The sequence below is a fragment of the Phocoena phocoena genome, chromosome 19, assembly GCF_963924675.1.
Source record: "Phocoena phocoena chromosome 19, mPhoPho1.1, whole genome shotgun sequence".
Taxonomy (NCBI): Eukaryota; Metazoa; Chordata; class Mammalia; order Artiodactyla; family Phocoenidae; genus Phocoena; species Phocoena phocoena.
In genome coordinates this window covers 10,892,593-10,920,299 of record NC_089237.1, presented here as the reverse complement: position 1 = coordinate 10,920,299, position 27,707 = coordinate 10,892,593, and the positions used below count along the sequence as shown (strand labels likewise).

The window sequence follows — 27,707 nt, the reverse complement described above, 5'->3', positions numbered from 1 at the left end:
CTAGTGCAGAAAGGCGAGGCCTGGACAGAGGGGATCTGGGTTGAAGAGGAGGAAAGCTAGAGCCGAGGCCACCCAGCGTCTGGGGCTGGCACCCGAGGCCAACACGACGGCGTTGAGTTCAGCACCGTGGACAGCAGTGGCCTTGCCCGACACAGCGCTGCAGGCCCAGAGGAGCCAACAGATTTCCCACCCACCTGGGAGACACAGGACAATGTGGCTCATCTTGAGGCTATTGACAGACTCCTGAAAGATGTCATGGTGTCCTTGTGCCTCAGAAATAAGGACTCTTCTGGGTACTTAAGCCCCTTTCCAAGGTCTCCCCAGTTTCTACAGTGGGGCTAGGGTGGGGCTGTAGTTCTCAAGCAGACACTAGATGACGCACACCATTATAACAGGAGCAGGAGCAAAACGAGGGTGGAGAGAGGTCCCTGGAGACGGATGTGAATCAGGTATACAAGGCAACCAAGACAGGTGGGCATGGGAGGAGTGGCTCTGTATTAGTTATGTTTTGCTGCATAAAAATATTATTCCAGAACAAAGGTCTATTATCTCACAGTTTCTGAGGGATAGGAACCTGGAAGCAGACTGGCTAGCTGGTTCTGTCCCAGGGTCTCTCATGAGGTTGCAGTCAGATGACAGCCAGGGCTGGAGGGTGCACTTCCAAGATGGCTCCCTCACATGGTGACGGGCAGGTGGGCCCAGTTCTCTGCCACGTGGACTTCACAGAGCAGTTTAGGACACAGCAGCTGACTTCTCTCAAAGTGAATGATGAGGGGGGAAGAGAGAGGGAGGGGTACCATCAAGACATAAGTCCCAATGTGTTTTAGGCCTACTATCAGAAATGACACACCCTCACTTTTGCACCTCCACTGGTCATACAGATGGACCTTGTTCAGTGTGGTCATAGGGCTACACCAGCCCCAGGAGGCCATCTTAGAAGCTGGCTACCACAGGCTCCGAGAAAAAAATAAATTCAAGATGGCCTGATGCTTTGAATGTACCAAAAAGAGATTTATATTTCCATTGCAGGGTTTGGGAATAAGTAATGGATACACAGAAAATAAACCAAATCCAAAACATGAGGCAATTATCAAGCGCAGGAAAAACAAGAGGTTGTACAAAAAAGGAGATGTAATTACATTACATTACTCAGCTACGAACAGTACGTGCAAAGAAAGAATAACGCAGACATTGAATTCTGATTCAATGAAAATGAGAAGATGGGTGGAAGGAAAGTGTATGAGAGGCTATGTGAGAGGGAACAAACTCTCAACCTCCATGGCAGAAAGTCAATGGATAATTTCTAAATCTAAAAAAACAGAAAAACAAAAAAGAGAAAGGCAGCATTAGCATGTTATTTAGAAGTAAATATGAAAAACCCCCACACTAAAGAAAACTAAAATAACAAAATTTTGCCTCTGAGCAGGGGAAGTCAGGAGAGGAGAGGGGTGGGTGAATAAGGAGCTACTGGGTTTTCGTTACAAATCTTATAGAACTATTTGACTATTTAAACTATGTACGTTTATAACCTCGATTAAAAATCAAACAAACACCAAAACACCAGTGCAATTTAAGTAACTAAAAGACAAAACTACTCCAGCCTGCTCTCTACTCCCAGCTCTCTATCAAGCCCCTGCAGCCCCAAGGAAGGGCCTAGGGAGCTGTCTCCTCTTCCAGGGCAGGACACCCCGTGTGCTGGAGTCAGGTCTGGATCCTTCCTCCCCTGCCCCACAACGGGCCTCCAGCAGTCTCCCCCAGTATCTTTCTCTCTGAGTCCCTCCAGGTCAGCTTGCCTATCTGTCTTGGGACCGCATCCTTCTTCCATTAGCCCACCTATCGCCTTCCCTGCCCTGTTCCCAGGTCTTCTCCGGGTTGGGTGGAGAGCAACCAGACTGGGGAGGACCCAGCCCTGTCCACAAGCAACAGCTGTGCCCTGGCCCCTCTGGCCTGCACTCCCTACCCCGCCTCCAGTGCCGCCCATCGTGGTAGGAAACAGAGAAGTTGCTCCTGCTTCCCAGGGAGGTGAATTGGGGATAGCAGGCCATGCTCCATCATTTCCCTGACACCTCTCCTAATTACCCAGTGTGTTATTCATTTGGATGTCAGAGCTGCCGCATGCCTGTGCCTTTAATTAATAATTTGGTAAAACTCTACTCAGGCCTGGCCAGGGCAGTGCAACAGGGACTGCTGGGGCTGGGCCAAACCTGCAGTGGGTGGGCCAGGCCAATGAGGACCCCCCACCCCCAGCAAATGCAGAGGCCTTGGGCAGAAAGCTTGGCCCTGCTTCCTGTCCCCAGCTGTTCACTCCAGGCCACAGAGCCCCAGGTGAAGCCCCTTTAGGGACCCTTCCAGGAGGAGGCAGGAATGCAGACCCTGAGGGGTGTGTGTGCACCAGTGACTGGGGCCTAAGTGGGGGGATTTGCTCCCCTGGAGCCCAGGCTGGCCCTTGAGCCTTGGAGAGTTGAGACCCCAGGAGCCTAGGAGGGGAGGGGAGGTGTTTTGGTCAAAGGGGCCAAGAAGCCTGGCTCAGACCCAAGCTCAAACAGGCCAATGCCTGTGATCAGAAAGTAGGGGGGCAAGGGAGGTATCCTTGGGACAGCTAGGAACATGGCTGGGCCTCCTCCTTGACCTGATCATAAAGGACTCCCAGACCTGGGTGTCCTCCATTCCTGACTGCTCCAGGTGAGGGGAGTGTGGGCAGACTGGGGTCCTGGAGGCGGGTGTCCTGAGGGGCCTGGGTGTGACCTGCAATGGTCAGGCCAGCCCACCACCTCGTGGGAGCCCCTCAGGCTCAGCCCCTGGGGACCCAGGGAAGGGGCACAGAGGCTGCCAGGCTAACAGAAAAATCTATTTGGATCCAACTTGAATTATTGAGTGTTTCGAGATTTATTCTTGGTTCTGGGGTGGGCTGTGATCTGTGAAGATGGATATCATCTCGGCCCTATTTTTAAGGTTCTGTGAGAAGAAGCCCAGACACCACTGCACTTAGGGCTCCTGTGCAGCCTTCTGCAGGGTAGAGCCTCTGGGGGTGGGGGGTAGAGGTGGGCAGGACATGCCACCCCCAAGTGCCCTCCCCATTCCCAATCCCACTGCTTTCCTGCTCTCCCATGAATGACCCCAGCCAGTAGGTCCCCAGGCACCACCTCAGCTCCTTCTAGTTGATTCTGCACTCCCCCAGCCTCCCCAACCTCTCCACATGAACCCTCAGCATGGTCCCTCCCTCGAGATGCTCAGGGCTATAGCCACACCCACCACCCTGGGGTGAGCCAGGGGTCCCAGCAAGCTGCCGACATGCTCTACCTCGTCATCTTATCTCTGATACGGCCTTGGTGTAGCCAGTAGACAGGGCCAAGGGGCCAATGGCACTGCCCACTGCTGCAGATTCTCTTCTATCAGGCTGTAGCTGAAACTCCCGTCCCTTTAAGGTTCAGACGCCCCCACCTCTGCCCACAAGCCTTCCATGCCAGGCTTAACCCCCCCACTCAGCCCACCCAGGGTTAAACAACGTCTCTGCTATCCTCCAACTGGTTCTCCTGGAACCCTACTCCCCCCCTGAGGTCAGGCCCAGGATTTATTGGGGCCATAATTAGTTTCTGATGGGGTGGGATTTACACCCTTTGGGGCTTCTGGGAAGAGCTGGAAACCCTTGAAAGCAGAGGTAGGTTGAGTCTTGACCCTCTGAAATTTGCAGGGGACTCTGCCCTCCCACTCCCCACTCAAGCCAGGGGCACTAACAGTGGCATCTTGGGGGTGGGGAGAGGGCTCCTTAGAAAAACCACTCACAGCCAGACTAACCCACTAAAGTCAATAAGCACAATGGAGACACTACTACCAACCTTATTGAAATAGAAAGAAAATATCACAAACAATTGTAGGCCAACACATTAGATAATCTGCATGACATGGACAAGTTCCTAGAAACACACAAACTACCAACTGATTGAAGAAACAGAAAATCTTCATAGATCTATAACAAAAGAGAGTGAATCAGTAATCAAAACCCCTCCCAACAAAGATAAGCACAGAGCCAGCTGGCTTCACAGGTGATTTTACCAAAGGTTTAACAAGAATCAACACCAATCCTTCTCAGAGGGAACACTTCCTAACTATTCTATGAAGTCAGTACTACCCTCGTATCAAAGCCAGACAGAGATACCACAAGAACAGTACAGACCAGTACACCTTATGAACACAGATGTAAAAATCCTCAACAAAACACTAGCAAATCAAATTCAGCAGCTTAGTAAAAGGATTATACACCATGACTGAGAAGGATTTATTCCATAAATTCAAAAGTGGCTCAAAATATGAAAGTCAATCAATATAACACACCACATTAACAGAATGAAGGAAAATGATCATTTCAATAGGTGCAGAAAAAGCATTCGATAAATCCAACACTCTTTCATGATAAAAACACAGAGAAACTAGGAATAGAAGGATCTTCCTCAACCGGATCAAGGGCATCTATGGAAAACCCACAGCTAACACCACACTCTAGTGAAGCTTCCCCCTAAGATCAGGCACCAGACAAGGACGTCCACTCTCCCTGCTTCCTTTCAACATTGCACTGGAGGTTCCAGCCAGGACAACCAGGCAAGAACAAGCTATAAAAGGCATTCAGATTGGAAAGGAAGAAATAAAAGTGAAACTATATTCACATAAGACATGATCTCATATATAAAACCCTTAAAGAACACACACACATACAATTAGAGCTAATAAATGAATACAGCAAAGTTGCCAGATATAAGATACAAAAATGTATTTTTATACACTAGCAATGAACAATCCAAAAATAAAATGAATAAAACAATTCCATTTACAAAAGCATCAAACAGAATAAAATACTCAGTAATAAATTTTACCAAAGGACGTACAGGGAGGGCGTGTACAATGAAAATTACAAAACATCATTGAAAGAAATTAAAGAAGATCTAAATGAGTGAAAAGACCCTGTGTTCAGTGATTTGAAGACGTAATAGTGTTAAGACAGCAACGCTCAGGGCTTCCCTGGTGGCGCAGTGGTTAAGAGTCCGCCTGCCAATGCAGGGGACACGGGTTCGAGCCCTGGTCCGGGAAGATCCCGTATGTTGTGGAGCAACTGAGCCTGTGCGCCACAACTACTGAGCCTGTGCTCCAGAGCCCATGAGCCACAACTATTGAGCCTGCGTGCCACAACTACTGAAGCCCGTGCGCCTAGAGCCTGTGCTATGCAACAAGAGAAGCCACCGCAATGAGAAGCCCACACACTGCAACGAAGAGTAGCCCCCGCTCGCTGCAACCAGAGAGAAGCCTGTGCGCAGCAACGAAGACCCAAAGCAGCCAAAAATAAATTTAAAAAATGAATTTATTAAAAAAAATAACTTATTAAAAAAAAAGACAGCAATGCTCTACAAATTGATCAGTGCAATCACTATCAAAATTCCAACTGCCTTTTTTGGGGGCAGAAATGGACAAGCTGGTTCTAAAATTCATATGGAATTGCAAGAGACCCAAATATCCATATACAAAAATTACCTCAAAATGCATCAAAGATCTAAATGTAAGAGCTGAAACTATTAAACTCTTAGAAGAAAACACAGGAGGAAATCTTTGTGACATCAGATGAGGCAATGGTTTCTTCGTTATGACACCAAAAGCACAGGCAACAAGTGAAAAACAGATAAACTGGATTTCATCAGATTTTAAACTTTCATTCAAAGGATGTTATCAAGAAAATGAAAAGACAACACACAAAATGGGAGAACCTATTTGTAAATTATATAACTGAAAGGGGTCTGGTACCCAGGACATATAAAGAACTCGTACAACTCAATGACAGAAAGACAAACAACCCAATTTTAAAAATAGCAAAGAATTTGAGTGGACATTTCTCCCAGGAAGACATACAAATAGCTAATATACACATGAAAAGGGGCTCAAGATCATTAGTCATTAGGGGAATACAAATCAAAACCACAATGAGATACCATCTCGCATACACTAGCATAGCCAGAATCAAAAAGACAGATAATTACAAGTGTTGGTGAGGATGTGGAGAACTTAGAACCCTGTGTTGCTGGTGGGGTTGTAAAAAGGTGCAGCCACCACGGAAAACAGGAGGAAAATAGTACGGCTATTCCTCAAAAAGTTAAACAGAGAGTTACCATGAAATTCCACTCCCAAGAGAACTAAAAACGTAAGTTCACACAAAAACTTGTATGTCGATTCGCACAGCAGTATTATTCATCATAGCCCCAAATAATCCAAATATTCATCAGTAGATGAATGGATAAACAAAACGTGGCCTATCCATACAACAGAATATTATTTGGCCATAGAAGAAAGTACTGATCCATGTTACAACACAGATGAACCTTGAAAACTCATGCTAAGGAGAGACTCCAGACATAAAGGTCACATACTCTGTGTGACTCCACTCCTATGAGGTACCTAGAATCGGCAAGTCCACAGAAACAGGAAGCCCATTAGTGGTTGCCAGGGGCTGGGGCAGGGGGAGGGATGGAGGAGAGCGACTGCTAATGGATACGGGAGGAAAATGTTCTGGAACTAGACAGTGGTGTGCCTGCACAAGATTCTGAATATACTAAAAGCCAATTCACAGTACACTTAAAGATGTGAAAATGGTGACTTGTTACATGACTTTAACCTTGAAACAAACAAAAACCACTCAGGTTTTCAGTCGTCTGCAAACTGATCTCAGGCTCTGTCTGCTTCTCACTGAAGCGGAGGGGATGGGGATGAGGGACCCCACAGCAGTCCATGCCTCAGCCCAGGGGGCCCACCTGACTCCTCTGGTCAGTGAGGAAGCAGTGGCTTTAAGCAGAGCCCTAGTCCCACCCCAGTAGGAGGTCTCGGCCATCTCTGTGCCTGTCTTAGAGATGGGTCCCCAGGGGATGCTGCTGCAGACATCACCCTGAGCCTCCCGGCACCATGGGAAGCTCTCCTGTTGGCATGTGCGTGGGGCAGGCATTGAAGGGGAAGGTGCCATTGGGGCCGGGGAGTCACGGTCCTTCCTGCCCAGCCCTTGCGGGACTGCATTCTGGCGGCTTGGGGTGGTGGAAGGAGCTCAGTAGGAAATGAGGACCTTTACTTCCTGTTTCTCCCTTCCCATTGGTGCAGTTAGCACAGCCTTGCAGACTGAGGACCATCAACCTTGGCCCCTGTGGGCCCCACTTCTCCAAACCTTCTCACTTTCTTTGCAAGGACTGACTGCGTGCCAGGTTCTGTGCCACGGCCACTCCACACAGGGCTGCAGCTGTCCGGGGAGACAGCACAGGTGTGATCCCCATTACAGGCTCGAAGCTTTGCCCAAGGCCAGTCAGTACAAAGCCGTCAGGCCCAGCCAGCTCTGCGTGGCTTCCATCCTGCACTCCGAAGTCCCCCGACCCCCTGGTCCTGATGAACTCTGGGCAGGGAGAGACCTGGAAGAAGTTAGGAGGGCAGTGGTTGTGGAGCACCAGGCAGGGCCTGCGTGGGTGGTAGGCTGGGACTGCGTCTCCTGAGGGCCACCCTGGCACAGAGTCCTGGGCACCAGGCTCGGGGCACATCTGGGGTGGCTCAGCACCCTTGTACTCAGCAGGGGTGTGAATGAGGCAGCAGCTGCCTGGGACCCCAGGCAAGTGCCACTGTTTCCCTTGTCCTTGGGCAGCCCCCAGGACTATGGCTGCACTTAATCCAGCTGTGACCCCCCGGTGGAACCCTGCCCAGGCCTGTTTGTGCCCAGTGACCATCAGGGATTTTAGGGAGATGGTTTCGCCATGGCCCCGTGCTCCTGCACACCTCAGACGGGACTCCACGCTGTCCCTGCCTCTAACCACTAACGTCTCAGCGTGGCGCCCAGCTGGTGCTGGACGCCCCCCCATCCTTCATTAACTGGGAACTGACTGTGTCACCGCCGGCAGGGACTCCACATGGACCCTCACACTCAATCCCCCAACTGGACTAAGCAGGTACTTGTATCCCCGCAAAAAAACAGGTTCCGAGAGGGAGGACCGGTCCCTCTCGGAGCACCATCAGATGCCACATTCCACCTTGACAGGCAGTTCCTTCTTGAGAGGCAGGATAAACGGCAAGAAAGGCTTGCCTCCAAGGATTCTTCACACCCCTCAGCAAAGATTCCAGAGTGCTTAGGGAACCTGGGGGTGAGCTGGGAGGAGGTGGAGGACTAGGGCTGCTTGGGAGGCACCCAGGGGCTGTGGGTGGGGCCGTGCGCCTCCTTGGGACTAGCTCACACCAAGAGGAGTGGCCAGGCAGGGCGCCAGAGTCAGGGCTGCCCTCCCACAGTGGAGACGCGTTTTGAGGCTGGGCCTCTGGGTGAAGAGGCTGGCAGTGGGGGAGTGCGTCGGGTTGACAAGAACAGGGGAGAGCTATTGGCACTTGGACACAGTGGCCTGCCCGCCCTCAGGGCCCGTGGCCAGGATAGCAGATCCCAACACCCATCTCCTCGGGTACGGGTGCCGGCCCTCTGTATGGCACCCCACCCCTGCAGCCCAGACTGCCCCTGTATGTCCCCCAACCCTCAGCCTTTTCCAGGCTCCAGGCTCTTCTCCCCTCCTCCTGGCCCTGCACGTCCCAGCAGCAGGCAGTCTGGAGACCGGCTGGGCAGCCAGGGGCCAAGCCTGACAGCAGCCACCCCAGCCTGGACCCTCCCCGGCCAGGGCAGAAGCGGCTCAGTGTAGCTGGTCGGCAGGGAGGGACGTGCTGGTTTATAAACAAACACAAAGTGAAAGCGGCACATGTACTCAGAGGAGCAGATGGGCAAGGAGAAGGTGTGCATGTATGTGCAGTCTGGCAGCTGTAAGCCCACCTGGGCACTTTCAGAACAAAACAAAAAAACACCAGAAAATCCCCTATGAACTCTGAATCCCTTCCTGCGCTCCTAAGAAATTAACGTCATGTGCTCTCTGGGCCTGGCACTCTGCCATGTGAGCTCTGTCTTCCACTGAGCTCTCTCCAGGCCCCTGGGCCTCATGACCGTGGAATGGAAAGGTGGCCACCCCAGTCCATCCGAGCAGGGCTGTGCCTTCTGTGTCCCCATGTCCTCGGGCCGGGGTGCCCCACCTGCTGTGGGGGCCGCTCCCCCAGTCCCTACAGACGAGCTGGAGCAGGGCCACAGGTGGCCCAAGAGTCTTCCTGGCATCCAGCTCGGTGCCAGCCCCAGCCCTTGCCCTACTGCCCCTGGTCACCTGGGCCCAGGGCTTTCCGGTGTGTCCTGGGGTTTTGGCTGTGGGATTTGAGGGGCCCGTCCTTACCTGCGGGCTCTTCTGAGGCTCCCTGAGGGCACGCCTTTGGCCTCTGTGCCTTCTTGCTCCTGGTAATGACATCAAGAAAGGACAGCATCAAACGTCAGAGCCCCCCTCGATCCCCAGGTGGTCCCTGGAAGCTGTGTCGACCTGGATCCTCAGGGGTGCGAGAGCCCAGGTCAGAGGGGGCAAGGCAGATCCTGACGGTCAGCCCCCACCCTTGGGAGAGTTCAGGGGTCCCAGCCACACCTTCCCACAGTTCTCAAAGCAGCTTAGCCAGGCCCAGGTCAGCACGGGCTTGGAGGAGAAGGGAGCACAAAGGAAGCGCCGTGCTTGTAAGGACTCCTGGTGGGAGAGGATGGGCCTGCTGTCCAAGCTGCCAATGGAAACCCTGCTATCTCAGTCTCTTCATCGGCAAAGTGATCACAGTGCCTGTCTCACGGTAAGTGCCGTTAGGATTAAGTAACCAACCACTGCTGGCTGTGACTGTACCACAACATAGTGGGATGAGAATCACCGTGCACACCACACAGGTGAGGAAACAGGCTTTGAGAGCGTAAACGACACAGCAGGTGCAGAGCCAGGACATGAACCGGGACCACCTGACTCCCTCACCCTTTCTGTGGAGACCACGACATAAATGGACCAAGGTAAGCAGGGAGCGCCCTGGTGGGAGGTGAGCTTTGGGGGTTGCTGGACAGTTCCCACTGAACATGGAGTCCACACTGGCCCCCAGCATTCTGCTGGCTCTTCTCCTGTCCCCTCAGGAACCCTGCGCCCCCTGCCTGGCCCTGCCTGTCTGGCCTGAGCCACAGCGCCACCGCCGAGCGGCCCAGCCACCAGAAGTGGCCCCACGGGGGCATGACCCAGCCACCCCAGCACTCACCTTTCTGGCCGCAAGGCAGGGGCCCCTTGGACTCCCAGGGTCCTGCGGATGTAGTCTCGGGAGCGGATGTCAGCCTGAAGAAAGGGATGGCTCGAGTGAGAGGGGTGGCTGGGGTCCCAAGCTGGCCTCTGGACCAGTCCCCACCCGATAGGGTGGCCCCTCCTGGAAAAGCCCACGGAGGCCCAGCCTGAGGGAAAAGGAGCAGCGGCCCCATCATGCGTGGGTGCCAGGATGTCAGGCCCTCTGGTTGGGGTGCTTGACAGCATGTCCCCGAAGGGCGTGAGGAAATGGGCTGGGTGCCTTGCTCCTATTTCAGTTGGCTTTCAGTGGGTTTATAGCTTGTGCTCCCCTGTAGGTTTTGCTTGAGCCAACAGTTTCTCTGCTAAAGCCCTCTTCTCTGAAGGCTGTCCTCAGCCCAGCTTGTCTGTTCTCACTTTTGGTTCATCTGGCTCCCTGGCTAGTGTCAGCTGCAACCTCTGTCCCTGGAGAAGTGTCTGGAAAGTTCTTCAGAGTCACCAGAATGAAAGGGGGCTTCTGGGCCACAGGCTGGGATCAGGGCACACCCTGGGGAGAGGGGAACAGGCCTGAGTGGGGCCCCCAGGACCTTGCGGCACAGGCTCTCCCCGTTCCAGGGGGCCTGGCCTCAGGGAGGCCCCTGATCCTGGCTCAGATGGCTCAGCCCCACTTTGGGCTGTGTGACTACAGGACACAACAGCTAATCCCCCCGACTGTTTCTACTTAAGAGTGAATGGGCAAGCGGGCAGGGTGGGCGGCAGGGTGCTCCGGGAGAAAGGCCCCGGAGACGCGAGGCAGCACCTCCCGCCTTCCCCTGCAGCAACCGGTCCCGGCCTGGCCCGGGAGTTGGGGGGCAGCGGGCCTGTGACCAAGGGAGCAGGCCCTAAGCCGTTCTCTCAGCTTCTCCTCAGAGCTTACAGAAGTAGTCAGGAGGGCAAAGTGTACACAGGTGAGTGGGCCAAGGAAGAAGATGGACCAAGAGATAACCAGTGCCACTAGACAGGGCCACACCCCTTTCCTGGAAACGATAGGGTTGGTGGGCTCCTGGGTGCAGACGTCTGGCTTTTCTCTAGGGCAGACACACGGTCCTTGCCCACCTCTGAGGGGTTCACGGCACTTTACAGGGCATCCCCCCACCTGCAAGGACACAGCTATCATCCACTCTGGGGCAAGGCGAGACACAGAAGGGACAGAGACCTGCCCACCATACCAGCTCAGCAGAGTCCCTGGCTCTGAGGGCCTGCGGAGAAATCTCGGGTCGTCACCCCACCCACCACAAGGTCGCACAGGTGGATGGGAATGGGGGAGGAAAGGCTTCCTGGGGCCAGGACACGTCACAGGCTTTTGCACCTACGAACCCTGTACGGGGAGGGAAGGAGGCTGAGGCTGGTGGACACTTAGAAAGTCCACCCTGGAAGCCACCCTAGAGGCCTTGACTCTTCCGCAGCCCAGAGAGTTGCTGGCAGGGGCGGAGAGCCACAGCCACGTGTGTGCCGCTGCTGCCACCTGGAGGCTGCCCTGCACACCAGCAGCCGGGGGGGGGGGTCCCAAACCCCGAGGTGGTGGCTACGGGGGCTCTTGGGGTGGTCGAGGCAGAGCCAGGACCCTCAGGTTTGCAGTGTCACCAGGTGGTGCTGAGCTGAGAGTACCGAGCGGGCCTGTGGCACCTAGGCCAGGTTGCCTCTAGTTGACGCAGCACAGGCCTCAGGGACACACGGAGCAGCAGGCGACGTACAGCCCCTGCTGGGAAGGCAAATCTGATGGTGTCCCCTCCCAACTCACATCCAAGGCCCTGTGGTAAACCTGAAGTTCTGCCCCCTGCAATGCACACAGGCTTCCGCCCGCTCACCCTCGCCAGGGCTCCAGCCACAAGTTCCTCTGAGTTTCTGGCATCAAACTCCTTCCTGCCCAAGGGCCTTTGCAAATGCTGGTCCTCAGGCCTGGACTGCCCTTCCCCCTCTTCCAGCAGGCCTCTCCCTGAGGACAGCTTCTCACAGATCCTTGCCTCATGGGCTTCCCTGGGACTTGCACCTGCTCTGCACCTTGTCATGGCCAAGACCACCAAGGTGGCCCAAGGGCTTCCTGCATGAGGTTAGCTGAGCCAACTCGTTCACCAGAGTTCTGATCCCCCTTGGCCCCAAGTTAGGTGCTGGGTGCCTGGCGTGGCCACACCCTGGAGTTTCCTGATTTTATCCCTGGCCCAAGTCGTCCTCAGCAGTGCCCAGCAGCCCTGCAGGGGCCCCCCAGCCGAGGATGGCTGCTCCCTCCCAGGCCAGCGGGGCAGCTTGGGCCCTCAGGGGCTGGCAGGCCACTCTGCTATTTGAGCTGACGTCAGCTGATTTTCCCGATGACCCAGGGTGCCAGAGGCTGAAAGGCTGAGTGCAGGCGCACAGCAGACCCCCGGGCTAGGCAGGGCAGGCCTCTGCATCTTCCAGGCCCCTCTCCTCCCCTCCGGAGCCTAGTGTGGCCCAAACTGACTCTCCCACAGGCGCTTGTGGACCCTCAGCCCGGGAGTACAGGAAGAGTAGGTGCCATGCGCTAGCCTACCCACCTGGCAGCCCACTCACCTGGCGCACAGGCTCCGGGATCCGAAACTTGCAGCAGCCATGGGTCAGGCGCACGGCTGCCTCCAGGCTCATCTTGTGGCCCACAGAGACATAGAGGGGCTTGGTGCTGTGGTCGTGGCTCTTCAGGGCCTGTGACAGGGAGGGCGAGGTCAGGGCACTGGGCAAGCTCTGTGGGCTGGAGGACTGACATGTCCTGGGCGGTGGGCAGGAGCTTGAGAGACTGGCAGCACCCTTGGGGCACCTTCCTGATGTTTGTCTTAGGGACAGGGTGGGGCGAGTGAGGGCCCAGAGGCCCCCTCAGCACAGTGGGGGAGGGGAAGAAATAAAGATGCAGGGGCAGCCAGAGTGGCAGGAAGATAGGGAGAGGCGGACGGGTTCTGGGGCACGCACGTACATGGGTACTGACCCCGGGCCCCCTCTGGCCCTCAGCTGAGGGGTCTGCCTCAGTGGGGCGCAGGCCCCTGGCCACTCACCATGCCCAGGACGGTCCCGGAGCCTCCCATCAGAGGAAATGAATCTCCTCCACCCTGCAGGAGCCGTATCTGGAAAACAGAAAAAAGACTTGGAAAAACACCTTTCTTGGTGAAAGGCTTGAAGGCAAGCCTGCTCACCTTTAAAACCTGAGCAGCCGCTGGGCAAGGAGATGGAAGGGCCCATCGCGAGGGGACCCTGCGTCCAAGCGCGGCCTGCAGCACCATCTCACTTTGACGAGGTACTCTCCTCCCCATTCTGCAGCAGGGAAGAGGCAGCAGCCCGCCCAGGCCCCAGTGCTGCAGGGTGGAGGCACCAGGCTGGTGCACACACAGGGCCACAACCCACTCGAGGCCACTTACTTCCTGCTGCTTTCTCTCCTGCTACAAATTTGAGCACTTCTGATTCAACCTGACAAATTTTTTGGAGTGGTGGTGGTGGGGACTGGCCCATTGGGTGGGTCAGGGGCCCCTGTCAACTCAACAAACAGGCACTCCACACAGGCATGGGGGAGCTGGAAGGATGAGACAGATGCAACTGACCCGTTCTCAGAGTTGGCCGTCCAGGTTAGAGAGCCACGTGTGTCACCAGCTCCCGCCAGAGGGGTTCCCAGAGGAGGGAGATGCCCCAGGCAGATGGGGGTGGCACGGCAGGTGGAAAAGTACAGAGCGTTGTACAGGCCCCGAATGCCCGGTCCCCGATACCTGGAGGCTCTGTCCCCACGTGGGGTGCCACAGCAGCACGCAGGCAGGGGTGGAGAGGAGGCAAGTGTGCACCCAGAGGCTGGGAGAGGAGCTCCGAGTCTCCCGAGATGACCCACCACCCACAAGGCACGCAAAGAAAGCTGGTCTTCCTCAGTCCAGGTCAGCAATCCAGGCTGGGAGGAGAGCGCCCCAGGTGGAGCTGGTCTGCAGCGGGGCGGACTCTGGCCCCCTCACCTTCTCCTTGTGCAGAGCGTTGTTTTCCAGCCCATCCACCTGCAGAAGTTTCTTGGCCACCCCGATGCAGGGCAGGTCTGTGAGGACACCAAGGTGGCAGGCTACCCCAAAGCCTGTAGGGGCAGAGCAAGATGAGGCTGGGGAGGTGAGGCAATGAGCCTAGCAGTTTAGAGACAGTGTGGGGATGGGGGCCACACCAGAGCCTCGCTGAACTTTTCCACGTGAACAGAGGCCTGTCAGTGGGCAAGGACTTGTGGGACAGGGCTCTAAGCCCCACCCTGACCTCGGACGTGGCCCTCTACCCTGACTTCCGGGCTGGCAGGCTGGGTGGAGGACGCCTCCCCCACCCCCCTTCCGACAAGATTAGGAGCCTGATTATAATTAGTGTGCTCACATTCTTCACCTGCTTCTTTCATCCTCCCCTCTCCTTTGTGGCCACCTTCAGGCCTCTGCAACTCTGCCCTTAACTCGCCCAGAACTTTGGGGCTCCTGCCAGGGCGCAAGGATTGCAGTGACTGGGGGCCAGGCCCAGGGCTGGCCTGCTGGTCCTCCACTAGTGTCCAGGGTGGCTCTGGGCTCCCAGGGCAGGGGCTAAAATCACAATGCCACCCCTTCCTGACTCCCTCTGCCGCCCAACCCCCAGGTTTGTATCTGAGGGTAAGACAGCCCCTCCCCCTTGGTGGTTCTCCCCGGGACAAGGTTCCAGCACCCAGGTGGGTGTGGGTTTCCCTGGGTCAGTGGGGAACAGGCACACCTGTCTGTTCCTGTTCGGTTTCAGGCAAGGGTCTGTTTAGGACACAGGGCAGGCCACCAGTGGGACAGGTTAGCTGGGCTCAGGGCCTGAGACTTCTGGAAGCGTCAGGTCCAAACTGGATGTTGGTACCTGAGCTGAGCCAGCAGAGGCGGTGGAGGCAGGCAGGAAAGGGGCAGGGGTGAAGAGAAGTAGGGGCTCCTTACTAGGGGGCCTTGACAAGGAAAGCAAGGCCAGAAGGAGCTGCAAGGTCAGGCTGGTGGCAGAGGGCCTGGGGCCTGGTGCAGGCAGACTGCACCCCTCCTGGTCCCTCTCTTACAGCCCTCTCAGGGAGTCTTGGGAGCAGATTACCTCGGTGGTGGAGCACCCCATTTCCATCCACAAAAAGGACCTGGAAGAGCCACAGGGGAAAGTCACGGTCAGCTGAAGTGACCCTCGCCCATCAGGTTGGGGCATCCCAGAGCAAGATGAGGGCCCCAGCTCTTTAGGTCTGATCCCTCTTGAGGCAAAAGCACTTCTCCAGGAAGCTCATGGATCTCTCCCTGCAATGGGGCGGGGCTTGTGGAGGGCCTTTCCTCCAACCCAGTGAGATACCTGCCTGGGGCATGAGGCGGGGCTCCTTCTCCAGCAGTTGCTGCACCGCGTCCACCAGGAAGGGCACCTCTCGGAAGGCCAGGAAGCCTGACACGTAGGGGGCTGTCAGGCTCACCATGCGACAGTCCTCATACATCACCTGCCACCAGGCACCCAGGTCACTAGGCACGCGCGGCCCTGGCCACCTCCCCCGCACCCTCGCATGCCCTTGGCCCTTATCTGACAATCCCTGTCACTCCCTCTGTCTCCCAGGCCCACCCCCAAGTCGCCCCCTTCCCTGCCTCACTAACTGGAGACAGGTGATCCACCCTGCAGATGGGCAGTGGGGATTCAAATGCTGCCATTTCAAAGGTACTGGCCACACCTGGTCTGTATCAGGCCCTCCTCAGGCTGCCTCCTTTGTAAATCAGACCTGCTGCCTCCCCACCCCACCCTGCTGCCAGGCAGTTTGGAGGCTCACAGAAGACAAAGCACAAGAAGCACCTGTGAATAGACACCATGGTGCCATATTAGAAGGGGCCTCGGGGAAGAAAAGGCCAAGTCTTCACAGAGGCTACAATAGCCAGAAGGGCAACTCTGGCTTTAAGAAAAGAGATTACAAATATTTCGGGAAAAGGACAGGCACGATCTCAGAGTGAGGCAGTTTGGAAGAGAACTGGGTCCCAAGGGATGGGAGAGTCCAAAAAGAAAAATTCTGAGGCTGCAAATAACCCCAGAGAGAGAAGAGGGGATACCCCTGGGGATGTTGTGCTAAAAGGCCTGGCTCACGCCGGGAGGAGTGGGGGCCAGGAGTCTGAGGCAGACCTGCTGGGGACCACCCAGAATTTTCACACGCTCTGGCAGACTGTTCTTCAAACTGAAAAGTCCTAACACAGCATGGAAGAGGAGGCCCTGTTGGTACTTGATTAGCATGTAACGACCCGCTCAGAGCACAGGACGGCAGCCCTAAGCCCCTTAAACCTTGAGTTTTCATTACAGCCAGACCACCGGAGGTGAGAACGGTTCCCACTAAGCACACATTCTCCAGAACCTTCAGATGTCCTGGATTGTTACTGACCATCCCACCCCGCCCCCCTACCAGTCTCTTGGTGATAGCTTTCAAAATCATACTTCCACCTCTCCCTTGAAGCTAGGTCATAATGACATGGCCCTAAATGAAGGAATTACTCTATATAGCATAGGTCATAATGACATGGCCCTAAATGAAGGAATTACTCTAATAGCATGGAGGAAGGGGCTCGTCCTTCCAACATTTTTATCAGTGACTCACAGGAAACTCATCAAACTGCCAATGACCTAGAGTGGGCAGGGTCCAACTGGATGACAGACCAGAGAATTCGATTCACAGTGAACCCGGCAGGCTGGAGTGCTGAACCCCATGCAACAGGATGACTCTTCACGGGGACATGCGTGAAGTTCAAGTGTGGCCTGAGTTCCCACAGGATGATGGTGGCTGCTTACGTTTGAATCCCTCTGCACAAGCTCCAGGAACCAGAGATCCACAGGAGAGGAGATGAACCCCTCTACCCCATGCCCACAGCATAACTGGGAGACAAGCCAATTACAAGCAACGGTGTGCATCTACAGGCGGAAATAAACAGCCCAGACTCACAGAGCCAGCTCTGGGCCCCTCGCCAGAAAGGCAGGTTAGGAAGGGGCAAGGGCAGGGGGTGTGGTGGGGCCTAGTGGTGGGGAGCCTGATGGAATGAGACCTGGGGAGCAGCCCCAGCCTTATCAGGAAGATGCTGCTCTGGGGAGACACAGGTGAGCCCTGGGGGCTCGTGGAGAAGAGAGTGAGGCCAGAAGTGTAAGGTCCTTTGGAAACGAGAGTATCAAAGAATCAGAAGAGACACTGGCCGTCTTTGCTTCTGAAAAGGATGCCATGTATTGGCACGACTATACTTCACCGTCCCTCATGATTTAAGAAACCCATTGAGGCACCCAAACCCCTGGCCCTTGAGTTTCCTGTTTAAATACATTTTTTTTTTTAAGGCCACACCGTGTGGCATGCAGGATCTTCCCTGCAGTGGAAGTGCAGAGTCTTAGCCACTGGAACACCAGGGAAGTACCTAAGTACAACTTAGAGTGAACAGAGAACTACAAGAACTCAGAAGGCAATGATCAAACCTTGTGAGTTGATGAAACGCTGCCCCCAACCAGTTGTGCAGCAGAGGTAAGTTAACTAAACGGCAGACAGAGAGCACAACCTGGCAGAAATAAAAACAGAAACACAAAAAAACCTGACGAGACAGAAAACCCAGCATATGCATGACTGAAAAAGAGAAACAAAACTATGGAGTTGAAATAATAAATATAACTGATACTTAAAACCACAAACTAAGAAACGTTCCAAAAATAAAAGAGGATCTGACCCCACATATTGAAAGACCCAAGTGGGAACTTGGGGAAACTGACATGGAAGTCAACTCAAGATGTATCTTAGTGAAGATCCACCAGAAGGCAGACAGAGAAGCAAGAAGAACTACAATCCTCCAGCCTGTGGAATGAAAAACTGCATTCATAGAAAGACAGAAAAAATGAAAAGGCAGAAGACAATGTACCAGATGAAGGAACAATGTAAAACCCCAGAAAAACAACTAAATGAAGTAGAGATAGGCAACCTTCCAGAAAAAGAATTCATAATAATGATGGTGAAGATGATCCAGGACCTCGGAAAAAGAATGGAGGCAAAGATGGAGAAGATGCAAGGAATGTTTAACAAAGACCTAGAAGAATTAAAGAACAAACACCTAGAAGAACTAAAGAACAAACAAACAGAGATGAACAATACAATAACTGAAATGAAAAATACACTAGAAGGAATCCATAGTAGAATAACTGAGGCAGAAGAACGGATAAGTGACCTGGAAGACAGAATGGTGGAATTCACTGCCATGGAACAAAATAAAGAAAAAAGAATGCAAAGAAATGAAGACAGCCTGAGAAACCTCTGGGAAAACATTAAACACACCAACATTCACATTATAGGGGTCCCAGAAGGAGAAGAGAGAAAGGACCCGAGAAAATATTTGAAGAGATTATAGTTGAAAACTTCCCTAACTTGGGAAAGGAAATAGCCACCCAAGTCCAGGAAATGCAGAGTCCCAGGCAGGATAAACCCAAAGAGAAACACACGGAGACACTCAGTCATCAAACTGACAAAAATTAAAGACAAAGAAAAATTATTGAAAGCAACAAGGGAAAAATGACAAATAACATACAAGGGAACTCCCATAAGGTTAACAGCTGGTTTCTCAGCAGAAACTCTACAAGCCAGAAGGGAGTGGCAAGATACATTTAAAGTGATGAAAAGGAAGAAGCTACAACTAAGATTACTCTACCTGGCAAGGACTTCATTCAGATTTGACAGAGAAATCAAAAGCTTTACAGACAAGCAAAAGCTAAGAGAATTCAGCACCACCGAACCAGCTCTACAACAAATGCTAAAGGAACTTCTCTAAGTGGGAAACAAAAGAGAAGAAAAGGACCTACAAAAACAAACCCAAAACAATTAAGAAAATGGTAATAGGAACATACTTATTGATAATTACCTTAAATGTGAATGGATTAAATGCTCCAACCAAAAGACACAGGCTCGCTGAATGGATACCAAAACAAGACCCATATATATGCTGGCTACAAGGGACCCACTTCAGACCTAGAGACACACACAGACTGAAAGTAAGGGGATGGAAAAAGATATTCCGTGCAAGTGGAAACCAAAAGAAAGCTGGAGTAGCAATACTCATATCAGATAAAATAGACTTTAAAATAAAGAATGTCACAAGAGACAAGGAAGGACACTATATAATGATCAAGGGATCAATCCAAGAAGAAAACATAACAATTATAAATATGTATGCACCCAACATAGGAGCACCACAATACATAAGGCAAATGCTAACAGCTATAAAAGAGGAAATCGACAATAACACAATAACAGTGGGGGACTTTGACACCTCACTTACATCAATGGACTCATCATCCAGTCACAAAATTAAAAAGGAAACACAAGCTTTAAATGACACAACAGACCAGATAGATTTAATTGATATTTATAGGACATTCCATCTGAAAACAGCAGATTACACTTTCTTCTCAAGTACACATGGGACATTCTCCAGGATAGATCATATCTTGGGTCACAAATCAAGCCTCAGTAAATTTAAGAAAATTGAAATCATATCAAGCATCTTTTCCAACCACAACACTTTGAGATTAGAAATAAATTACAGGGAAAGAAACATAAAAACCACAAACACATGGAGGCTAAACAATACATTACTAAATAAACAAGAGATCACTGAAGAAATCAAAGAGGAAATCAAAAAAATACCTCGAGACAAATGACAATGAAAACACGATTCAAAACCTATGGGATGCAGCAAAAGCAGTTCTAAGAGGGAAGTTTATAGCAATACAATCCTACGTCAAGAAACAAGAAAAATCTCAATAAACAATCTAACCTTACACCTAAAGGAACTAGAGAAAGAAGAACAAACAAAACCCCAAGTTAGGAGAAAGAAAGAAATCATAAAGATCAGAGCAGAAATAAATGAAATAGAAAGAAAACAATAGCAAAGATCAATAAAACTAAAAGCTGGTTTTTGAGAAGGTAAACAAAATTGATAAACCTTTAGCCAGACTCATCAAGAAAAAGAGGGAAAGGACTCAAATCAATAAAATTAGAAATGAAAAAGGAGAAGCTACAATGGACACCACAGAAATACAAAGCATCATAAGAGACTACTACAAACAACTCTACGCCAATAAAATGGACAACCTGGAAGAAATGGACAAATTCTTGGAAAGGTGTAACCTTCCAAGACTGAACGACGAAGAAATAGAAAATATAAACAGACCAATCACAAGTAATGAAATTGAAACTGTGATTAAAAATATCCCAACAAACAAAAGTCCAGGACCAGATGGCTTCACAGGTGAATTCTACCAAACATTTAGAGAAGAGCTAACACCCATCCTTCTCAAACTCTTCCAAAATATTGCAGAGGAAGGAACACTCCCAAATTCATTCTACGAGGCCACCATCACCCTGATACCAAAACCAGACAAAGATACTACAAAAAAAAGAAAATTACAGACCAATATCACTGATGAATATAGATGCAAAAATCCTCAACAAAATGCTAGGAAACAGAATCCAAAAACACATTAAAAGGATCGTTCACCATGATCAAGTGGGATTTATCCCAGGGATGCAAGGATTCTTCAATATATGCAAATCAATCAATGTGATACACCATACTAACAAACTGAAGAATTAAAAACCGTATGATTGGACTTCCCTGGTGGCACAGTGGATAAAGAATCTGCCTGCCAATGCAGGGGACACGGGTTCGATCCCTGGTCCGGGAAGATGCCACGTGCCACGGAGCAACTAAGCCCATGTGCCACAACTACTGAGCCCGCATGCTGCAACTAAGGAGCCCGTGTGCCGCAACTAAGGAGCCCATGTGCTGCAACTAAGGAGCCCACCTGCCACAACTATGAGCCAGTGCAACCAAATAAATAAATAAATAGTAAAACACCACCACCATATGATCATCTCAATAGGTGCAGAAAAAGCTCTTGACAAAATTCAACACCCATTTATGATAAAAACTCTCCAGAACGTGGGCATAGAGGAAACCTACCTCAACATAATAAAGGCCATATACGAGAAACCCACAGCAAACATCATTCCCAATGGTGAAAAACAAAGCATTTCCTCTAAGATCAGGAACAAGACAAGGATGTCCACTCTCACCACTATTATTCAACATAGTTTTGGAAGTCTAGCCACGGCAATCAGAGAAGAAAAAGAAATTAAAGGGATACAAATAGGAAAAGAAGAAGTAAAACTGTCACTGTTTGCAGATAGATGACATGATACTATACACAGGTAAATCTGAAGATGCCACCAGAAAACTACTAGAGATAATCAATGAATTTGGTAAAGCTGCAAGATACAAAATTAATGCACAGTAATCTCTTGCATTCCTATACACTAACAACAAAAGATCAGAAAGAGAAATTAAGGAAAATTAAGAAATTAAGGGGAGGCGGGGCTGGTGGTGGTGGTGGGATGAATTGGGAGATTGGGATTGACATATATACACTAATATGTACAAAATAGATAACGAACCTGCTGTATAAAAAATAAAAAAATAAAAATTTAAAAAATGTATCTTAGTGGAAAAAAAAAGTAAACAGCAATATACTGGACCCCGTCAAAAAAAATCTCCACAGTAATCATAATCTACTATCAACAGCAACTATAACATAACACACGTCAAAGTTTTACAGATCAGAGAAAAATACAAAACCAGCTTTAAGAGACATATGGGGACTACTGGGGAAATGTGTTATGGAATGGGATTCATTCAGGTGGTGATGGAATCATGCATGTATATTTTAAGGTGTGATAATGACGCTGCCATTATGTAGGAAAATATTCTAGGACAGGTTTGCTGAGCTGTCACAACCTCTAGGAGGCACTCTTGAATCTCAGTGCGCACACACACAAAGACTACAAAATCAGCTGAATCTTAAGCAGAGGGTATACGGGTGTTCAATGTATTACTCTTTCAACTTTTCAGTATGTGCACACATTTTCAAGTTAAAAATCTGGGAGAAGGGATGAAATGAGAGCGTAGCATTGACATATATACATTACCAAATGTAAACTAGATAGCTAGTGGGAAGCAGCAGCATCGTACAGGGAGATCAGCTTGGTGTTTTGTGACCACCTAGGACGGTGGGATAGGGAGAGTGGGAGGGAGGGAAACGCAAGAGGGAGGGGATATGGGGATATGTGCATACATATAGCAGATTCACTTTGTTATACAGCAGAAATTAACACAACATTATAAAGCACTTATACTCCAATAAATATGTTAAAAAAAATTCTGGGAGAAGGAAAAATCAGTTGTATAGTTAGCATGTGGGCATGATCTAGTCAGTAGTCTCTGAAGATATGCAAGTTTCAACCTAAGCTGGAGTTGTGCATTAGGCCCACCAAACGGTTGAACCAAAAGGCTGAACTGCACTTGAGGTACTCGATTCAGTTCTGGGTGCTGGATGTAAAAATGGGCCCTACTCACTGAGGGCAAGCTGGAGGGCAAGCAGCAAGTGAAGGAGCTGGAATCACCTCAGTGAAACTCAGGAGAACACAGGACTGTCTTCAAATAGGAGGGTAGGAAAGGTTTGTCCTGTGCTCTGCACCTTAAGGCAGAAGTCACAAACAACTAAATTTCAGCTCCATGTGGAAAAGAACATACGAACCAGGCTTCCAACTATGGAACGGGCTCTGGTGTGAGGCCATGATTTGTCAGGGATGGTGAGGAAAGGATTCCTGGCTGTGCGAAAGGAAGACCAGTGATTCACAGCCTGGCTTTGCTTTGGAATCACAGGAAGGATTGTTTAAAAAGGTAAATATCAGTAAAGGGAGTGGGGCCCTGGAATCTTTTTTTTTTAACAACTTTATTGAGATATAATTTACTACCATAAAATTACCTGAAGAGTATAATTCAACGCTTTCTGGTATTTACAGAGTTGTGCAACCATTACTATAATCCAATTTTAGAACATTTTCACCACCCCCAGGTAATTCTTTTTATTCAAAAATAAATTTTTTTTTTAATTTATTTTATTTATTTTTGGCTGTGTTGGGTCTTTTTTGCTGCACGTGGGCTTTCCCTGGTTGCGGTGGGTGGGCGGGGGCTACTCTTCATTGCGGTGCGCGGGCTTCTCATTGTCATGGCTTCTCTTGTTGCGGAGCATGGGCTCTAGGCACACGGGCTTTAGCAGTTGCAGCATGCAGCCTCAGTAGTTGTGGTGCGTGGGCACAGTAGCTGTGGCTTGCGGGCTCTAGAGTGCAGGCTCAGTAGTTGTGGCGCACGGGCTTATTTGCTCTGCGGCATGTGGGATCTTCCCCCACCAGGGATCGAACCTGTGTCCCCTGTATTGGCAGGCAGATTCTTAATCACTGCACCACCGGGGAAGCCCCCAGGTAATTCTTATACCCATTAGCAGTCACCCTCCATCCCACTCCCTAGCCCTTGGCAACCACAAATCTACTTTGTGTCTCTATGGATTTGCCTATGGAATCCGTATTTCTAAATGCACTTCCAGGCGACTCTCATTGCATAGATCCATGGTTGGGCATTTGGGAGTCATTGGACCAGACTATTCCAAGATCATTCCCTAGTCTAAGCTTCCATAGCACAGGATGACAAGTGCTGACTACATCCAAGTAGCAAGCACTTTGCTCAGTGTTGGGGCTCCAAAAGAAATACAGTATAACCCTGCCCTTCAGAACCTACAGATGGTGGGAAAACCAGAATATACCAATAACTTTTCTCTGAGGTAAGGGGAACTATTCAAAACTATTATTGCAATGAGGGGAGGAAGACTACTGCAAAAGGAGAGCGCTCCTTTAACAGGCTGTAAGATCTGCGAGTGCCTCCTAAACTGACAACTTTAATACAGTGTGAGAAGTGCTGTAACAGCACATGCATAAGAAACAGGCCTAGGACGGAGACAAGGGGGTGGTTAATTCTGCAGGTACACAAGGGTATAGAGCAATGGGAACAAGTGAACTGGGTCTTGAGAAGCGAGAAGTCATCCTCAGAATTAACAGTGGCTTAGCATTTAATTTTTGAGGGCTTACCACATGCCCATTATGCTAATTGATCTCCATACATGATCTCAATTATTCCTCACCAAACTCTGAGTCAGGTATCAACATATTTCTGCTGAATTTTGACTAAAGGATCTTCCAAGTAAAGCACAAAGACGCTGAGGCAGGAAGGTAGTAGCTTTGGGATCAGGCAGAGGAGCAGGGAGGGGGAAATGCTGAAGCTGCAGAGCAGAGGTTTCCTCGTCAAGCTCTTCTTTAGCCAAGGCTTCCTGAGCTGTTGACTCCAAAGGAATCGTGGGCACGCTGTTCATTCATTCACGTATCTATTCGATCGTCTTCTATGTGTCAGGCATTGAACTAGGTGCAGAGGCTACAACCGGTGGGCAAGACAGCATGGTTCCTACCATTGTGGAGTTTACATTCTGGTAGGGGAGACACACAGGCCAATTCCATCCCAGTGTGATAAAGAGGAATGAGAGGGTACTGAGAGCAACTCCTGGTCTTGTAGGACGAAGGGGGGCTTACTGGAGGACCTAAGAGATGAGGAGGAGTTAGCCAGGAAAAACATTCCAGGAGAGGAAACATCACTGCTAAGGTCAGGCAGGCAGATACAGCAAGGCGTGTTTGAGGAAGCCAAAGGCCTCTGGAGTGGGGAGTCGGTGAGGAGCGGGTGGTAGCCAGAGGTGAGCCTACAGGGAGTTACGTTAAGCAGGGGTCAGATCACGAACGGCCTTTATGCCTTGTCCGTGAGTGTCACTTTTATGTACCATGAGATCACAGGATAGGCACTTAAGTGTCCTAAGTGGACTAGGTGGTGACCTGCTCACATTTGGTTTTTAGAAAAATTGCTCTGATGGCAGCATGGAGAAGGGACCCAGGAAAGATTCTGCCTGTCACCTACAGGAGAGGTGACGGTGGCACAGCCAGGGAAGGGACAGCAGTGATGCAGACAAGTGGATAGATAAGACTCCAGTGATTTTAGCAGGGAGAGAAAAAATGGAGTTCGTGTGTGACCTGCTGTGAGGGGTCCGGGAAGACAGAGATTTCCAGCTTGGGCAACTTGAGGGTGTGTTGCTGTGGGCCCCTGACATGGGGAGCCCAAGATAACGGCCAAACTTGGAGATCATGAGTTTATTTGGATGTAAGTCACAGAATGACTTCAGTTTTTGTCCCCTATCCTCTTCTTTTCAAAGGCTTCCCAATTCATTAATGAACTCCCACGAAAGGAGAAGCGGGGTTCTACCCTAACACTGTTCCCTGTCCAGAGCCCCACCTCTCTCACTAATGCACCCCGGGGCCCAGCGTAGCGGCCCCTGGCCAGCGTCCCCCTGGGGTTACCTCGAGCTCAGGGTAGCTGAGCACCACCAGGGAGGCGCAGGCGCTGACACTGTCGCCCTTCACAAAGGACACATCCACGCCCCCGACCCTCTGCAGACCCGAAAAAGCGGGGTCCCGTTGCCACGCCTCCGTGTCCCGGTCCACGACAAGTGTCTTCAACAGGGCTTGCTCCCTGAGGGCAGAAACAGGTCCAGCGGGCAGCCCAGCCCAGATCCCCCCACCCCGCGGTATGGCTGCGGCCGCCCACACACGGAGCGTCCAGGCCCGGGGTTCGGGGCTCTACCTGGGGACCCTCCCGGTCTCACCCCCTCCCTTCCCTGGGACCCAGACGCGTCGCCGGAAGCTACAGCTCCCGAACGCCCTTTCGCCCGCACGCCGGAAACGGTCGCAGGCCCCCGCGGCCCCAAGCCGGGGATTACGAGGTCGGAGGTCCGCGGGGAACCTCGTCGCTCCAGTCCCCGGATCTTACGCGTCCTCTGGCCCCATTACCGTTTCCAGAGCGACAGCGTTTCCTCCGGCGGCCTCCCAGCCGCCTTTCGGGCCATGGCGCGGCCCTGAGCGCCCCTTCCTGTGGCGTCACTTGCGGAGCGCCGCGCGCAGGCGCCGGACCGCGTCGTTGCCATGGCGGCGCTCAGGTCGGGGTCCGGGACGTTGCCGCCTCGTGGCCTGAGGCCCTGCTGGGGACCAGCGGCTCGGGAGTAGCGGCCGCCGACCTCAGAGTCAGCCTTTCCCCGCAGCCGTGGGGGAAGGAAAGTTGTCCCCGTCCAGGGCCCCTGACGGGATCTGAAAGTTACACTGACAAACAGATCTGCAGGAGAAAAGCACGTGTACACATTTTACTGATTCTACACGTACATGACACCTTTCACCGGAGAGTGGAGACCTGAAGTGACCAGAGCGGGAAGCTTTATACCCTTTGGATAAAGAAACAATGAATTTGTGAGGAATTGTTAAGGCAGAGGGGTTTGGGCTGTGGGTAGTAAATGGTGAAACCAGATGGAGGTTTGCTCACCTTGGCCTTAAACGCCCTGTCTCTGGTGATGAGAATGTCTCTCTCCCTCCTGGTACAGGGAGGGGACCTTTCACGTCGGAGATCTGGAGTGAAAAATGGGAGAAGAAGGAGTGATCTTGCTGCTTCTGCCATTTTCTCGAATTTCTCCGGCTTAAGATCAATACGCCAACGTGCCATATTTTGGGGTAGTGTGTCCTGAACGCCATCACCAAGCATCTGCCGCTTACATGACACCTTGACCTCCGTTTCAGGGACTCTTTTTGAGGACAGGACACAGTCCTTAGTGGAGCCAGACTCGTAAATTTGACCCGGTGGATCTTGGTGAGCAGAAAGACTTACTACGGACAACCTGTGGAACATTGACTGACCCCTGCTCTTCAATTGAATGAGTAGTAATTCCATTCTCTTTGTGCCAGGTGTTCTGTGAGATGCTGGGGTTACAGCTTCCTCATGGTGGAACTGCAATTGTGTTAAGTGCTGGAGTGAAAATAATATGGGAGCATTTCAAGGTCTGAGGTAGCAAAGAGGTTGGTGTATTCGAAAGGCAGCCAGCTAGGCTGAAGTGTAGCGATTTAACCCGTGGTTTATATTCTACTAGGGGAATTAAGAGAAGTATCTGGATAAGTAATCTAGTCTGAATATAGACCTCAAGAGGAAAATACAGGATTGGAGTCTGAGGTTCAGGAAAAGCTTCATATGGCATTTGACCACTGGCGGCAAATGGGAGAGCCAAGATTTACTCTGCGGTCCATCTGGGCTGTACTGTGTGTCAGCCTTGTTGTGTTACAGAGCAGTCAGGACACAGAGGCATTTCGCTTCAGTAATCAGGAGTCATTCACTCCACAGGAGTCACTCCATCTCCACAGGAGGCAGTTACTGGGTGCTGAGGAAGGAGCAGTGCTCTGGGTTGAGGTTCTGATGTGCCTCAGGGTACAGGCGTGGTGATGGGGAAGGAATGCTGGGGAATGTGTAACACTCCAAGTGGGTCTACGTGTGAAGGAAGGGGAGCAGGGTTGAAGGCAGGCCTTTATAGGATATGCAGTCGCAGGGGTGGCTTCCATGTGCTCCAGCTGGGCCCTTTCCCCTCCAGTTTCTCTCTGCTCTTGCCCCAGATGGCTTCCCAAAATAATCCCAGCTCCTCAGAAGGAAGCACAGTCCTGCTGTCCCCAGAATACACTTCAGTCTGATGAGGTTTCAATCTTGACAGCATTTGCTTTCTTGGGAGAAGGCACTTTCTTGGTGTTTT

At 51.4% G+C, this 27,707-nt stretch overlaps 1 protein-coding gene across 1 annotated transcript; it reads right to left on the bottom strand.

Moving 5' to 3' along the window:
* ENDOV (endonuclease V) lies at positions 1-25,994 on the bottom strand. The gene is made up of 11 exons (XM_065897930.1): positions 25,939-25,994; positions 25,450-25,621; positions 15,475-15,609; positions 15,228-15,267; positions 14,126-14,238; positions 13,190-13,258; positions 12,717-12,845; positions 10,135-10,208; positions 9,258-9,316; positions 7,217-7,411; positions 1-194 (listed from the first exon to the last, which is right to left on the bottom strand). Exons 1-11 carry the CDS (start codon positions 25,992-25,994, stop codon positions 1-3), a joined length of 1,236 nt encoding a protein of 411 aa, XP_065754002.1.
* Between the last annotated feature and the right edge of the window lie 1,713 nt (positions 25,995-27,707).